This window comes from Thalia democratica, chromosome 9 (genome assembly GCF_965202585.1).
Source record: "Thalia democratica chromosome 9, ktThaDemo2.hap1.1, whole genome shotgun sequence".
NCBI classification, from domain to species: Eukaryota; Metazoa; Chordata; class Thaliacea; order Salpida; family Salpidae; genus Thalia; species Thalia democratica.
The window spans coordinates 4,392,335-4,410,279 of NC_139173.1; the positions used below are offsets into that span (position 1 = coordinate 4,392,335).

General features: G+C 24.0%; 1 protein-coding gene across 1 annotated transcript; it reads left to right on the forward strand.

Annotated features, from left to right (window-relative positions):
* Positions 1-13,698: 13,698 nt before the first annotated feature.
* LOC145844014 (uncharacterized) lies at positions 13,699-16,910 on the forward strand. The gene is made up of 3 exons (XM_082951324.1): positions 13,699-14,128; positions 14,253-14,332; positions 15,586-16,910. Exons 1-3 carry the CDS (start codon positions 13,733-13,735, stop codon positions 16,541-16,543), a joined length of 1,434 nt encoding a protein of 477 aa, XP_082807450.1. The 5' UTR covers positions 13,699-13,732; the 3' UTR covers positions 16,544-16,910.
* The last annotated feature ends 1,035 nt before the right edge of the window (positions 16,911-17,945 follow it).

A 17,945-nucleotide genomic window follows, 5' to 3' on the forward strand; every position in this document is an offset into this window, starting at 1 on the left:
GTTTTTTTTTTACTTAATGTAAAGCTAAGAATAATCAAGTGAAGTAATACTTTAAAGCTATACATATTACATTAAATTAATATACTACACTTATTTAAAAAATATAGTTTTGATTTTCTATGGTCTATCGTACATTCAAGAAACAAATTAATAATATTCAATTGATGATTTTAAATATTTTATATCAAAGTAACAACAAATTTTGCCTTAAGATTTAAAGAGCAAGTTATAATAATACTTTTGTTTAAGTACTGCGTTCGTAGTTAGTAACCTAATTGTTTTTGTGTACTATTTTTCTAAATAAAGTCAAAATGTATTAATAAATTACTTTTAATATCAAACTTTTATTTATAGTTTTTATTTTATAATTAGTAAATAAAACTTATTGATTTTTAGTTTAGTAAGTGTTTTATGCATTTGTTCATTTCAAAATTACAAAAAAGCTATGACCCAATCAATTTTAAATAGAGTTATTTCTTTTAAGAATATATCAGAACTTCACATGCTATCCTACAGCAAAATTAAAAAACAAATATTTAGATAAAATGATTACTCAAAACTAGTGTTTTGTTGACCTTTATTGATTAATAACATTCTTATTGATGCTTTCTTTTTTAAAGTGTATATTAAAACTGTTAATAATACTTATTTATTTACTGTAAAACTTGGATATGAGCAGTATTATCAGCTATTAAAGGATTATCTCTCGTCATAATCAAATTAATTTCCGTTTGTGTTGAAAACACAAGTATTAGCTTAATTAGACTTTTCTAACGAGATATATGTTTAATTATTGAAAGTATAGTCCGCTTAATTTTTTATTTTAGTATATGTATTTGATATCAAATAATTTTTAGAAAAATATTGAAATTATACTTTACAATATTTTGTTTCAGAATAAGTTTATATCACCAGCAACTTGATAATCGTTATGACACTACTTATTGGGTTCAACTAGCAACAAAACATAATAATTTTAAGATATCACTAAACAAGTTGTTACCGTGATAACGACCACCCTCAACTTTTATCACCTCAAATATAATCAATTTCCTTAAAAAATTATATATTTGTTTGTTTTATGTCACGCTTAAAAGAGTCTGAGTTGTGACGTAGATTAGTTAATAAAGTTCACGACTAACAAATCATAAACTAGTTTATTTATTTAATTTCTAGTTTTTGTGACCAGCGTAGAATCTCAGATATTTTATCAGATAATTAGAACACCTGTTATATCGTAAATAATTATAGAGTCAAAACCCTTAAATTAAAACTTTATTACTTATAAGTTTTAAAACTAAGATTAGATAGTTTATTTTAACTAAAAATATATTAGATTGAAACACGTTGTCCAAATTAAATATTGCTTTGAGCAAGTTGAAAAAACTCTTTTGTTTGTTTTTGAAAAAATAATCTAAAAATAAAAATATTTGCAACAAATAAGCTCACCAAACCAAAAATATTATTTTAATATGTATTTGTATATTTTACAAAGAACATCTATGTAAAACTTTGTAAAACTATGTAAAACTGCTTTAATTTATTTCAAAACTTCTTTCCATTTTAATATACGCTTGTATTGTATTTTTAAAAAGCCTATAAAGTTCTAACATTTATGATTATGTTGTATTAATATGATTAAATTTCTAACATACATGATTGAACACTAAACATAATTTTATTTTGAATAAATAGCATCAAATAGTGAAAAAAAAGAAATATCTTTTGTGTGTTATTAAAACTTTATACCGAGATATTTATACTTTAGTTAAGTGCCTTAAAAATTTACCATAATTTGAAAACCAACTTAAATTTTGAAACTGTTTAAAGTTAAATAAAAGATTAACTAGTCCTAATTTTTACTTAAAATAAAGCTGAACATGAAAAGTTTTATTTTGTTTAAAAAAAACTCCGAACAGTTAGAAATATTTTAATTAGTCGAAAACAAAAGTACTTACGTTTACTTTCAGCAAAAATTTTTCTTAAACAATTTAATTAGCTTATTTTGACAACAAAACCCATTAGTGTTGTTTTTTTTTTTTTTGTCACTTGTTTTTACAACATACTAATCCTAAAATTAAATATTTTTCAAAACATCTTATCCATGCTTTCTTAAAGTCAAAGTGAAGAAATGATGTTATGTTAAAAATAAAGTAAAATATTTTTTAAGTTCGATCTTGGTCACAATTATCAGTAAATTTTATTAAGTTTTGAATTCGTACACACAAACTATTTTTTACAGTATTCATATTTGCAAACGTATTTACTATAAATTAATATTTAAACGCTAATAATTTGTTTGTTGTACTCTAATATATTTTCACTTTAGTTTTTTATTAAATTACTCAGTATAACTTATCAAGAATAAATTTAAATTTTCTCTAACATGTATCTATATTGACTTTTTATTAAATTTGAAAATCGCTTATTTGTTTTTATTCACTTGTATCTTAATAAATGCTTTACAACCTTTCTTAAATAAATAAGTTTGAAATATGTATATTCTTTGAAAAGTTTGTCATTGTGAATACTTAAATTTTTATTAAACAATAATATAGTATATTATTGAATATCTAGTAAACTTAAAAATGTTTAAATCTCGAACTAGTTTTATCATAAGTTATTTTCAACAAAACTAAAACTAAAATAATTAGAATTGTATAGTAACAGCTTTTCTTTTGCTTTTTTTTGTTTAAAATTCTAAAACGCTATACCTGTGTGGGCCATCTGTTTCTGTATGACTTCCTTGCCTTCTTTTGTTGACGTTATAAGAAAACGCAATAATAGTTATAACTTATAAAAATTACAAACACAGTTTTATATAATAAATAAAACACTTTACTCGTTTTATATACAAGTCGCTAAAAACGTGTAATATTTTATTGTAACGAAGCATTAAAAGTTAGTAAAATTTACTAAAAATTAAAAAGTCTTTAAATCAGATAAAAATGCATACTTACAAAAACAAATCAAACTAAGGCAAAACTTTTAAGGTAACGTAGAAATAATTTGCTGTTAGTATAAATAATATATTTTTAGAGTTTTATTAGGTTGTAAGGCACATTATGAGGGTAAAGTTTTTTAGTAGTTGTATACCCTTAATATACTAATCTCACATTTACAATAAAGCTAAAAGTTATTACAATTCGACTTACAAACGGCTAAAAACAAGTAATGGTAATAAGCAACAAAGATGGTAACTTACGACTAAAATTAGATAAGATAAGTTTTAAACTTACAATATACTTTTTTTTATCGTACATCAGTTTGTTAGTAATTTGATACAAGTGGTATTCAAAATAAGATCGATCAGCTATCTTTAGATGAAACGAATTTCTTAAAATAAGACTTTAGCTTGATATAACACAGTTGTGCAAAAATTTAATCCTGTATTAAGTTATCACCTAAAAATTTTATGTTTTACATAAAATGATCTATCACTCTATAGTAGAAAAAAATATTGTTTAACTTCATAATGTGTTTCAAAAAAATTTCTTTACAGTTTATTTTGTAATTGTCTTGATATTAGTTTTATCGGATATAACTTTAGAAAAAGAAGTAAATTACAATTAAACTTACCTTATGGTATTTATTTGGTTTTTCATGTAAAAAATTTACTTAATTTTGTCGTAAAAATATATCACCTAATCTAAAAGAGTAATAAAACAGCTCATAAAATTGACTGTTTGTTTATACTTTCATTTGATAAATTTTAAAATATTAAAACAATTTTTAAAAGTTATTATTTAGGTTTAAATTATATTTTTGGCAACAAGTCGTCAATAATCAGAAATAAAATAAACATGTTTTAAGTAAAAAGGATAATATTATATTTTTCAAACCAATTTAAACAAATCCCTGGTAATTGACTTAGTATCAAAATAAAACTGTTTTCTCAATACGGATTTGATGAAATAAAAATACTAAACGGCTCCTAATATGATGACGTAACAACAAAAATATTACGCTTAAAAAGTAGAAAATTTTACATTATAAATTAGAAACTGCTTTATTTTACTAAAAACTTATTTCTGTTACAATCAAGTCACTTGAATTTTACAATCTATAGATATTTTTGGGCTGTCGAATAGTTTTTCATTATATATGTAAAACAAAACATTTAGTCTAAACTTTTTTTACTTATATAAAAGATGGTTAGAAATAAGTAAGATATCTAACATACATAAAAATTATTTAAATAAGAAAAAACTTTATTTTGAAATTAAACTTTTAGAAAAAAAGATTTTGTAAAAAAAAAACATTGAATGTTATTTTTATTAACTAAACACATTATGCTTATCATGTAAATACTTTTCATTAATAAAGTTAGTTCAAAGCCATCATATATCTAAAAGTATAACAACTATCTCTCAAAATTTCACAATTTAAAAAAAAGTTAAAGATAAAAACTTAAACAAGTTTAACTTACAACAAGAATTTAAGCTAAGTAAATGATTATAAATAATTTTCAGATGTTTACTTTTTATCACATATTATTTTTAAATAGTTTAACGCAAGAGTGAACAAAATCTAATCGAACAATCATCTTAATAACTTACTCAATTAATTTCAAAATGTTTTAACAACATTTTGTACAAAATTAAAGCATTTTGTTAAATTCACTTTAAATTAAGTTTGTTGCAAGTGCTTCTGAAGAGTTTTATTAGAATAATTTTTATTGATGAATTGCCTTTTTAAGTAAACCGTAAACTTATTCAAACTTCATCGCACTTTTATTAAGTTTATTATATTTGTTTAGTTTTTTTAGTTATAATAATCTTGTTTAAATGTTAGTATAGGCATATAGCACAATTTATTCTTCTATTAATGTTAAATATTTTAATGAAACTTCTATTTAACTTGTTTTGACTGAAAACTACTATAAATTATATCGAATTTGTTCAAATTTCGAGGAATACTGTCACGCTAACTATGTATTTGTTGTAAATTATTTTAAAAATCTATCTTTTATACTTATTTAGAATACAAACATTAAGTTTAGCGTAATAAAATTTAATATTTTGACAAGATATTTTATAATAGTCACGGTTGTTATTAAGTATGAATGTTTACATTAAATTCTAATATAATTTATACTTTAATGTATAAAATTTCATGTTTTTGAAAATAAAAGTAGTTTAAAAAGCAACACAATATATTTTATATAGAAACTATAAGCTTTGTTGTTTTTAAGTTAATAACTTAAGCAATTGAAAGAAAATAGAAAAGTCTTCAAAATATGGTTTAATCAATATTTAACATAATTGCTTCATTTAGATTCAAAAATTTATATAATTTTCATCTAATCGTCAAACTTTTCTTTATTATTTAATTTATACGTAAAACTTACTTCTATACAATTTAAGTTTTTGCACATCTCAGAATTCCGGTCATGCATTAAAGTAAGATTGAACTACTGGAATAATTTCGACCTAGCTGAAAAAATTAGGTCAAATTTCTAAACTACTTGAATTTAAAAAGAAAAATTATCTGAACAAAAAACTAAATACTGTCAAAAGCATTGTAATTAACAGCAGTGTAAAATACTTTAGATTTAAACTTTTAGATAAAATTTATCAAAACCTAAATGTTTAAGAAATACTTATCAAATGAATAATTTACTACGTTTTTAATTTTTAATTCTACAACTACTAAAGATTAAACAATTTAGTTATAACTATTACTACTAATTGATAACACTACGTTAAGAGAATAAACAATTGTTATAAATATACTAAATTAACATCTAATAACATCTTTCGGTTTGGAGCATTCGGTTTTTTTTTAATCAATTTCAAAAAAGCTTTTAGACCTATTAGCCATCAAGTTTCTAACTCATTTTAATATGCGTTGGTTTTTTGTAAATGTTATTTTTCAGACGGTTTTTCTATAAAAGCATTCTCTCAGTAACTTATTTAAATATAATATAACTAATAAATATTAGATAATGTTCCATCATTTTAAAACTATTTTAATCTAAAACACATTTAAAACATCTTGATTATTCAAAAAATAATTTATTGATAAAAACAATATTTCAACTACTTAAAGTGGTTGTATAGTCTGAAGGTATCCAAGTGGTGTTCGATTCGATAACCAAAAAGTTTTTTCGTGCACCAGGTCCTAAGACCAAAAAGTTTGAGCGCTTTTAATTTTGTCGTTTAATATATAGCAGGGGCGTCGCGTGGGGTGTTGCACTGCCGCAATTGCACCACCTTTAACTATCTATAAAGTTTTCGTTTTTTTTAGATAAAATCTCTTATAAAACTCCAATTTAGAAAACAACCATTTTGCTCACAAAGCAAAATTTCTTCAAGAATTACCGCAAAATCAATATCTTGCGGTAAGTAAGCTAAGTTGAAAATTCCCTAAAACAGTACAGGCTTAAGTATCATTCCACAAGCTATTGTGAACAAAAAATGAAAAGCTAAATAGAGCACAGGCAAGACGAGCAGAAGCAACTCGAGAAGAAGCAACTCGAGCAGAGGCGATTCGAGCAGAGGCAACTCGAGCAGGGACAACTCAAGTAAGGGCAACTCGAGCAGAGGTAACTCGAGAAGAAGCAACTCGAGAAAAAGCAACTCGAGAAGAAGCAACTCGAGAAGAAGCAACTCGAGAAGAAGCAACTCGAGCAGAAGCAACTCGAAAAAAAAACAACTCGAGAAGAGGCAACTTGAGAAAAGGCAATTCGAGAAGAAGCAATTTGAGAAGAGGCAATTCGAGAAGAGGCAATTCGAGCAGAGGCGTTTCGAGCAGAGGCTAATCGAGCAGGGACAACTCAAGTAGGGGCAACTCGAGCACAGGCAACTCGAGCTGGGACAACTCAAGTAGGGGCAAATCGATCACCTTCAACGATTTTTTTTTCTGCACCACCTAAGAATAATACCATGCAACGCCACTAATATATAATAATTAAAAATTTTATTTAAATTTTCAATTAATTTATTTTTTTGAATGTTGTATAACAAACTAAAAGTAAGTTGAGTATTATTTATTAAAAGTACAAAATAGTTTTGAAACTATTCAATTCAGTAAACATGTTAAACATAAATTTAAAAATAAAAAAAGGAAACATATCAGCGGAGTTAAACATTTATTATGTTTTAATTTATTTGGTTTCTTCTAGCTTACAAATTTATTTTTTTATACAAAGCAAAAAGGTTTCAAAATAAAAGTTGTTATTTAACCCTTAACAAAATCATGAAACTGTGTGCTAAATATATGAGAATTACTGAAATTTTCAGTTGTAAGGTGGTATGCGTAATCTTAGAAATATAAGAACTTAATCGCATTTTAATTTGCATTTAAGCTTTCTCACATCCAGTCTAGCATAAACTTGCATAAGTGTTGAGATATAAACCAACTAAATAAAAAAAAATCGTTGTAAAACGCATTTGAGAAACTATGTCATGCGTTTTAAATTGACTGAAAGTAATTTTTGTATTTTTTAAGTATATTAATTTTTAAACTTTAAATTTCTTAAAGTTTAAATGTTGTTTGTTATACACATGTTACAAAGTTTATTTCAAAAAGTAAATAACAACTATAACCCACTTAAGCTTTAATTAAAAACTTGGTTTGTAAATACATTTTACCTGGCTACCGTGTTAAGTGTTTAATTAAGTACTTCGTTTGTTACTTTTATTAAAAAATTATATCGTTTATTTTAACATTTAACTTTTTTAGATAGATATTTAATAGGTTCAACTTTATTCTTCAACTATTCAACTATCTTAATTCTAAAACGAAGCCCATACTTTATATTTATTACTTTAATTTTTAAAAACTAATTAAAAATAAAACTATCTGAAGCAATAGTTATTGGATAACGATATTAACATAAAAATTTGATCATATCTATTTGATGATCACACCACAATTGTTTATTAAAATGGGACTTAGTCTACCGAAGGCTTGTGGCTTGATGACTTAATTTATATCAAATATTTATATTAAGTTGAGCTTGTCTCATGGCATACGAAAGTCCAGGCATAGTCTTTGTAGACTTTCGCCAAAGTTTTCTTTTATGTTATTAAAGACAAAAACTTCAACAACTTGTATGACAACTTGAAACAATTAGTTGTCATGACAACTTACTTTTATGAAATTAAGTAATATCAATAACAAATACTTTAACACGTCAATTTTGAACCAATTACCCGAACTTTGCATTATTTAGAGCTTCTTATAAAATTATACTTTCAAATGCTACTGTGATGCTTTTTTTAAGTTTTCTTTGTTTTTTTTTTAAACTTACAAATAAATGCACAAATAGATTTTTAAGAAAAAATAAATATTCTAAAAATGTTTAACCTTACTAAAATAAGTTCTTTCATTTTAGATATTATTTATTTCTTTAATACTATGAAGTTTTAGACTATTTACACATTTTATTTTAAATTTATTAATTTAATTTTATTGATTTACACAAACTTGACACATTTCTTAAAAATGTTTTACCTTACTAGAAAAAGTTCTTATAAAGTCTTATTTATTTCTTTGATACGTTTTAAATCATTTACACACAAACTGTCTCCACTAATTAGATTTCTTTCGTTTAATAAATGTAATTAAGAGATTAAACTTTGAACTAAAAGCCTTCAAGTATATAACTAAGGTATTTCGTGCAATTTTCTTTTAATAGCTAATTTTGAAATATCTGAAAAGGTTAAATTAAGCATCTCTTCAAACTTTTTTTTAAACTTATATATGACTTATATATGATAGTTAAATATTTTTAGCATATGATTCTATTATGTACATTATCGTTTGTTTGAAATTTAAACTTTTGTAAAAAAACTATTTAAGGCAAGATTTAAAGAAAGTTACATACACTTATTTTACGTTACTAAAACAACTAAGTTTAACAAAAGTATGAAATTTTAAATAAAATGTTAGAAAATTATAATAAAATAATACTATTTTTAAGAATAAGAGATAGTTTTTAAACTCTTTTAATGTTTTATACTAAATGATTGACACTTAAAACAGATTTGTGTGTTTTACTAATATGTCACTCAAAATATTACAATATCAAATTACGCCACAATAGTATATTAGAATTTAGTTACTGTAGGAGTAGCAACTTATCATTCATTTTTAGTTCAATATATGATAAAATTTTTAGAATTTATATTTTATATGATTCTGCAAATATTCATTCAGTTTCAAACAATTTAGCTTTAGTTTTTAATTTAGTAAAACTATTTTAATTATTTTTTACCACAGTTTTTCAATAATAATACAAAAGTATCAATGAAAAACAATATCTATTTGTATTTGAGAAGGTTTGTGTTGAAACTCGACATTTCGTTTAAAATGGAATGCTGATAAAATTTATCAATTTTAGCAGAGGTTATATCAATCAACGTAAAATAAAATGTTATCTAAAAACGAATCTAGATAATTTTTTACGTCTTTCATACGGCGGTCAAATTCAAAACAAATATTTATCAGAGTTTATATAACGTAAAACTGTTTAATGTTAATATTTTTCATACAAATACAAAACACTAACTTTTAAAATATTATTTTAAAGTTATATTATATTTCAAATACTCATTAACAAAACCAAGTAGTTTTTATTTCAATCTAAATGTTGTTTGTACATTTTAAAGAACGTTGTAATATGAATTTTATTGTTTTATAAATACTTAAATTACGCTACATAAACTTTTCAAAATACTTTTATTTTCAACTTAAAAAATTTGTTTCGTCTATTAACTACGATGTGTTTTAATGACTAAATTTATCGAAAGTGTATTAATAAGTTTTATTATGTTAAAAAAAAATTAATAAATAAGTGTTGAGTATTTATAGTTATACAGGCTTTTGGAAAGTGTATAACACAAAAATATTTTTATAAGTCAAAATAACTACATAGAACTGGTAAAAATTAAAAAACCAGGGGAAAAAAGTAGAAACATTTTTCATGAGTAAAACTAATATATAATTTTTTTTTTTTGAAAAGCTAAGTAAACTTAAAAAAAAACATTTTCTTCAATAAAAAAATTAACTGCACTGTAATGAAACTCAAATTAAAATAATTTAATATTTTTTTCAGTAAAAATTCAATTTTTTTAAACTTTAAAGTTTATATAGCGTTTCACTGAATAAAAATATGTGTAAGCATATTTTTTAAACATATAGTTCTTCTCAAGACTATTTTAGCTTTATTTATGCAATGATTCTTAAACAAGAAAGTAAACAAAAAACTTATATAAATTGTTATTATTTACAAACTAAAAAATTAATTATTTTTAATAAAATTATTGGTATTAAATAAAACTTGTTTATAAATACTTAAAGAAATACTTGTAAAAGTTATAAAATGATGAAAACATTGATGTTTATCAAGTATAATTATAAAATAAAAAGTTTTATGTTAACGTAGAATATATTACATCATTCAACCCACATCAAATATAAATACATTTAATTGACACATTTGAAAAATTAAATCATATCAAATAAATATATCCGGTTTGAAAAGTATCAATTCATATCAAATCAAAATATGAGGTTACAAGTTTAATATTTTTTGGTCAAAGCAGGTGCATTTTTCTATTTTTAAACAAGTTTAATATTTCATACTGATATATTTGTTTTTCAAACACAACTACAGTTACGTTATTTTACTAAAAACAAATTTGTCGTCAAAACGTAGAAGAAATAAGTTAACTTTTTCACAGGTGTAAAAAGTATGTAATTATAAAGTTGATAATTTTAAATTGATTAACTTACAACCACATGTACTCAAATATTTAAAACTTACATGCTTCCAAAGTTTAAATTAATTGTTTTAAGTTATATATCAGTTCAAAAGTTATTAAGTACACCGTTAAGTTTTATTTAAAATATGATTTTTGAGGTATTAACTAACATTTTTCTAGACAAACTATTCAAAAAACTAATTAAAATGTTGTTTGTTAAGTTACATAAAAAATTTTAAGTTTTTGTTCAGTTTTTGTACTGACATAATTAATTTTCAAGTTTCTGAGATCGGTTTCTATACTACGTCGTAAATACTATCATTCTTAAATTAACAAAACGAAAGGGGTTTTGTTTTAAACAACTTTTCAAACATAACAAGTTTCACGTTTGATTTATAAATGTTTTAAAATTTTTTGAAAAAAATATAACGGAAAAGCGATATAATTATATAACTAAGTACAGTACACTACCGCTTAAGTACGCAAATTGAACCCGACCAAAAAGTGCGTACTTAGCACGGGTAGTGCGTACTTTTTGACGATATAGTATAATATGAAATTTAGTTGTTTGTTTTCTTTCTTACAACTAGCCACCAAATAATTATGCCAAATAAACAAGTCATTTATTTTAAATAACATTTAAAACATAATTCTAGTTTGCAAATTTTTTTAATAGATTTTAAAATGATTTAGGCAAAAAAACTGGAATTTCTTGAAGTTCTAGTATAACATCCTTTACTTTGTCTTTCTGGATAAGTGCGTACTTAAGGCGTGATGCGTACCAAAAAAAGTGCGTACTTAAGCGGTAGTATACTGTACATTATTTGTTAGCTTTGACATAGCTAAGTAAAGGTCACTTACATATTCACTCATTTCTTAGTATATTTTTTGCTTTACATTAAGGTAAATTAATTGTGATAGAAATTTATTACATCTGTTTTCGAGCTAAACTTTATTGTCATGATACTTTTATTTAATCATTATTACATATTTTTCAATTTAAAACTTTTTGTCTAATATAATGTAAGGTTAGTATACTTAAACTTTACATAATTTCTAGATAATTATTAAATGATGTGGCATGTCTATCTATAACGTTTTTTTTATATAAAAATGGTTTTATTTTGAATATAGAGCAATGAGCTTACGACCTATATTAGTATATGAAAATTGAATATCAATTGAAAACTAAACCTTAGTTTCTTAAATTATTATGTGAAAATGCTTTGAGAAGAACAAAGTTGAAACTTATTTCTTTTGTAATTTTTAGATGCATTAAATTTACGTAGCAGGGAACTTACGAAGCTTTGAAAAAGGGTAGATTGTTATAAATTAATAGATTTAAGTGTTTTTATATAATAATTGATCATACTTTATTGCATAAGAAGTAACAAAATCAAAAACAAAACTATTTTTGTATTAAAATTTATAATTTTGTAAGTGAACTTAGTATATGTTGACAGTTTATTTTTTACAAGTGAAATAGTTGAAAGTATCTATAATAAAATCAGTATTAAAATGTTCTCTGAAAGATCTTGTTAACTAATTACAAGATTATGGTTAATCTAACTGTATTCAAATCAAAAGAAAATAGTATTAATCAATAGTATAATTTGTCTAGTTGTTTAGTAAAATAACTTTTTTCTTTTAAAACAACTCTTTTGTTCAGAAGTATAGAAACTAGACAGTTACAATTAATTTGTTTAAGCAAACTGTCTGAAAAAGCTATTTTTGTTACATTTTTTAGAATATAAGACTTCAAAAAAAATTTGATCATCGCACTTATTTTACATTATTGAGACATAACTTAAAACTTCGAATTAAAAAGATTATTTTTAAACATAAAATACAGTCATGGCTTAAGCCTAACAAAATTTTATTGCAGATTTTAATGTTGTAGTTTTAGAATTAGATTATTTTGCATAAAGGTTGTATTTCTTATAAACAGAAAAGTTTGCTAACCTAAAGAAATTATAGTTCTGTTATAACAAAATAATAAAAAAGATAAGCAAGGTGATAAAAGAAAAATAAACTGTTTGAAGTTTGATTTATAACTATTAAAAAATAATGACATAAGCAGCAATAAATAAAAAAAAATCTAGATCAAAATTACATTTTTTGGTAATTAACATAATTTTCGGCTTTAAATTATAAAAATATAAGTAATCATTACCATAGGTTTTACATTTTTTAATCTTGACGTTATTACGTAAAATAAACTATTAAATTAAAAATAATATGATTTAAATATACAATTGTTACTAAATGAATTTTACCCCTGTAAAAAATCCATTTTTGTAGATGTTAACTTTTGGTTACTTGAAATTTTTTGTCATAACAATACAATATGTACCTAGTGACGCTTGAAATAAAAGTACTTGATAAGAAAACAATAATTGTAATAATAATAAAAAATACACAAAAACGTTGTACACATAAAAGCTTGTAAAACTTAAAATTACTTTTTTATGTTAACTAGAAGTTTTAAGTTAATCTATGTTTAAGCTGCTAATATGTATCTTACGGCGTTATAGAATTACTATATGATTATAAGTTTTTATAAGTGTAACTTAAGAAACGTGTTTTAGAAAAAAACATTAAAAATAAAAAGGTTTTTTAGTCATAAATTTCGCCTCTATAAATAATATAATTTATAGTTTAACAATGTACAGTATAAATTTCGTTTTTAAACAGTTATTTTTTTATATTTTATGTTATACTTAATTTACTTTAGGTGTTTTTGAAGCTAGAGGTAATTGCGTAGACTTTTTACTGAAACAGTAAAGTCACAAGTAACAATACATTGCAGTTAAAACCAAGTTTGTAAACTGTTTCAAAAAAAATTTAAAAAGAATGAAGAAAAAATAAAAAAGGTTTCATAAGGGAAAAAAGTAAAAAAAAAAAAGAAAAAGGCAAGATCATGTTAAAAATGTAAAACGTAGCAAACTTCTACCAGTTATTTGTTGCGTATAAGCTGTGTTTGATCTTCAGTATAAAACATTTTTGTTGATTTGTTTCCGATGAATCGTTACTGGGAAGTGAAAGAATTAGACAGAAATTTGTCACATTCAAGATCTATAATGAACGTAGAAATGACACTTTTAAACGAAACTAATTCAAAAGAACGTGACAGTTTTACAGCTGAAGATAAGAAAATGGAGATTTACGCAACTAAAAAGACACCAACAAACTGTAAGCAGTTCAATGATACTTTGAACAATAGAAATGACAAATTGAACAGTAGTAATCCAACTTACAAAATCTCAGAAGGTTCCTTAGACATCAAGGAAGCTGTCAGTAATGTTTTGAAGGGTTACGATTGGACGTTGGTTTCCATGCCAACCAAGTTGAACGGAGGACAAAAGGTCAAACCTCACGTCAAGCGACCAATGAATGCATTCATGGTTTGGGCTCAAGTGAGTAAAAAGTTTAAAACTAGTGTTTGTTTTCAACATATATAAATAGTAAGTTTTTAATACTAACTTTTTAAATCTGTTAGTAATACAGCTATTTTTTTAGTAATAATAGTCTTGTTAGTAGGCAGCCCGTAGAAAATTAGCAGATCAATATCCTCACTTACATAATGCTGAACTTAGCAAAACTCTTGGAAAACTGTGGAGGTAAGTTTTATTGATTATTTATACTATATTTTAGTCTTTTTAACACTATTTATAGCTCTTATCTTATTTAGATTTTAAGTCGTACTAACTACATTAAGTTCTTTTAACTAAGGTGATTTCACTTTGTAATAATTGTATATTATGCTAATTTTAACAAAAACATTTTAAATATTGTTTGTAACAAGAATGCTATAAACTAAATTTGAAAACTTGATAAACTATATATTAAAAATAAATAAATGTTTTGAAATTTTTGAAATTCAAATATTTCTACAATTAGTGAGCAAAACAAAACTAGTAAATTTATTTGTTATAATTCAATATCTCAATAGTCAATAGGGCATTAAAATTCCAATTTAAAGATTTTGTATATTAGTTGCCATTTTTTTACTCGTATGATAAATCGAAATAATAATTTTAAACATTATATTATTTAACTTTAATTTGTTTTTGAATACTTAAATATTTTGACAAAACTAGTTTTACAAATATCGAAATATTTAGCTTATCAAGTTTCATTTACCACTAGTTGAAAATTTAAGCATTTGAAAATATTTAAATATCAATTTTAATGTAATAAATGATTCAAAGTTTATTTAAATGACATATAAAGTAGATAACGTCTTACTTGATAAGATAAGTCCATTAACAAAACTTAGATAATTTTTATTATGTGGTACGTTTTTTAAAGGTTTTTTGAGTGATAAAAAGGATAAAATACTTATTAAAATTTTGTAAAGAGTTTTAAACTAAACTGTTTTTAAAATCTATCAAATATCTTTCATTATCCTTTTAAATTTTATTTGAAAACTATGCTCGTTTTATTTACAGCTAAAAAAATCTAAATATGAATCTAAGTTTTATTCATGTTTACTTTATTAAACTTTACACTTTTTAAGTAAAATACTATAATTCACAAAAACTAACCAAAATTTTATAAGTTTGAAACTTCAAGTTTAATAATAATAAGGTATTTCCTAGAAAATTGTGACGATAACGTTTTGTTTCAAAAAATTAGTACACAGGCTTTGATTATTGAAGCCTTTAATAAGTATACTAAATGGAACATAATAAAATCAAATTGTTATATTCCCATTTTAAACGTAACACAATTTTTCATTTAAACAAGCGATGAACGTTTTGAAATTATAATTCTTTTCATTGCTCATTTTCGTTGTTTTATCTTAATTTTTCAAGTGAAACATGAAGTAAACTATATTCATTTTTAGTTTTCAAACTTCAATAACTTATAGGCAGTTAAGCGATGCTGACAAGAAGCCTTTTGTCGATGAAGCAGAAAGATTGAGGTTAAAACACAAAAAAGATTACCCCGACTACAAATACCAGCCCAGACGAAGAAAAACTTCTAAACCGAACAGCGAAGAAGAAAAATTAAAAAAAGCGCCAAAAAGTACAAGAAAATCCGCCAAAAACAACTCGGAAGAAAATACTTGTGAATCTGCGGCTGAAGACGGAGGAATAATGTCAACAAACGAAGATCGAATGCGAATATGCAGCAAAGAAACGTCTTCATTAAATAATTTTTCTCCTACAGACCCAGTTCAAAATTCGCCCGAAAACTTCCAGGAAAGTATGCAAATTAGCTATTTTCCAGCGGATTCCAGTTCAACAGTCGAATTAAACAAAACTAGTGTCAATAGCGGGAGTTTTTCTCTGGAAAGCCCCAGTACAGCTGCTTTTTCTTCATTCAACGGTAGTTCAGTACCTTTTTCATGCAGTAATTCAGTGTCAGACATGGGAAATTCCCTATATGATAACAATCTCAGAAGTTGTGAGTTACCTGTTTATACTCCAACAGACAGTATGTCTTCTTCTGTCAAAACAGAGATACTAAGTGGTCCATCTAGAAACAGTTTTCAAGCTGCGCCAATTCAATCTGCATATCCAGGAAAGTTTAGCAATCAGCATAAAGAGTATTTTAAGTTTAATCACTCACCTAATTTGAATAATCCTGAAACAATACAACCAGTTTCTCCTTCAAACGAAATACGAAATTCAGATTGCTTTTATCCCGATATGAATCAGTATTCACCTTACAACTCAGGATACCGGTTTGAGGGACATAAGTATCATCCGTACCAGGTTCGTCCACAGCAAATCTTTCATAATATGAAACGACCATTTTCGCAAAACTCGGAAAGTCCCCAAGCTAATACTGTAATGCATCAGTGGCCGAATGTAAATACGTGAATTTAATTGTTCTGTGTATACTATTCATTATTATTTGCCTTATCAAAAAACGTTTGATAGATAGTTACGGAAGGGAGTATGTGGATTTATGTCGCATTCTATGATTTTAAATTGTATATATACTTTTTTGAAAACTTAATTTAATCACAAAAGTAAATGTAAATAATTTTTATGTTGACCAAAAACTTTCAAAGTTGCAGTAAGTTATATGCCTTAGTTCGTATTTCAGATATTATTTTAGTTTTGTGACTCTTTTACAACATTTGTGGGTTTATTGTTAAAATTAAACAAATCACTAAGTGTATTTAATTTAGATTCTTCGTCTTTTTTAGTAAGTTGTTTTTATATTATATTAGTTTTAAGTTTTTATAAATTCTTAAAAGCTTAAAATAGACTAATATAAAAACAACATCAACGGTTTTTATTGTGTGCTAAAATAGTTGTAAAGTTTAATAAAGTTAGTTTAAAAACTAAGTGTCTAAAAACTTATAAAACGACTTTTATTTTTTAAGTGGCTACTTTTAAATATGTTTTACTTCAGTAACTTTTAAATACTGTTCGATAACTCTATAAATAGTTGTTGTTGACTAGGTTATTTATCTTAAAATATTATTTTTTTTTTTTTTAATTGTTTTTTAAACACCTTCAGAGATTATTAAAAGTTATTAAAAAACAACTTAAATAAAGGTAGTATTAAGCTAAACAAAAGTATATGATATTTTTAAGTTAGCATCATTATCTTACTTTAGTCAAAATAATAGAATTATTCGACTTATTCAAAATGCTTTAAAGTATTGTTTATTTTATAATGTTGTTAGTAAAAATATACACAAAAATAATCGTTGTTACGTTTAGCAATGTTTTAACTCAAATCAATATACATGCAGTGAAAATACATTGTTACAAGTATAAATTGTTTTCTTTAAATTTAAAGCTGAGTGTTGACGACTATTTTTTGATCTGTTTTTGATCTGAAAACATAATGCATTATAATTGCAAAACAATTGATTTAATTGATTTATTAATCAAGCATATACTTTAAAATAAGTTTTAAAAAACATAAACTGTAAACATAAATTTAATAAATATTTGTAAAACTACTAAATTAGTGAAATAATTTGATAAAATTAAACTAATTAAACTAGTTAAAGAACAAAAAAAAAACCTATAAATTTAAGTCATGTATTTACTTAAAATAGTTCAAATGTATTTTAGCCGTTCATTTTGTACTAAATAAGCAATTTTATCCTGTAATAATCCTTCAAAACCTATTTCTCAAATCTAAAATAGATTTTTTGTTTTTTGAATATAAGTAATGCGTTCTTTATTTCTAAATTACTGAAACTATTTGGTAAGTAGTAAAAATATCATTATTTTTTCAGATATTTTGGATAATATTTTG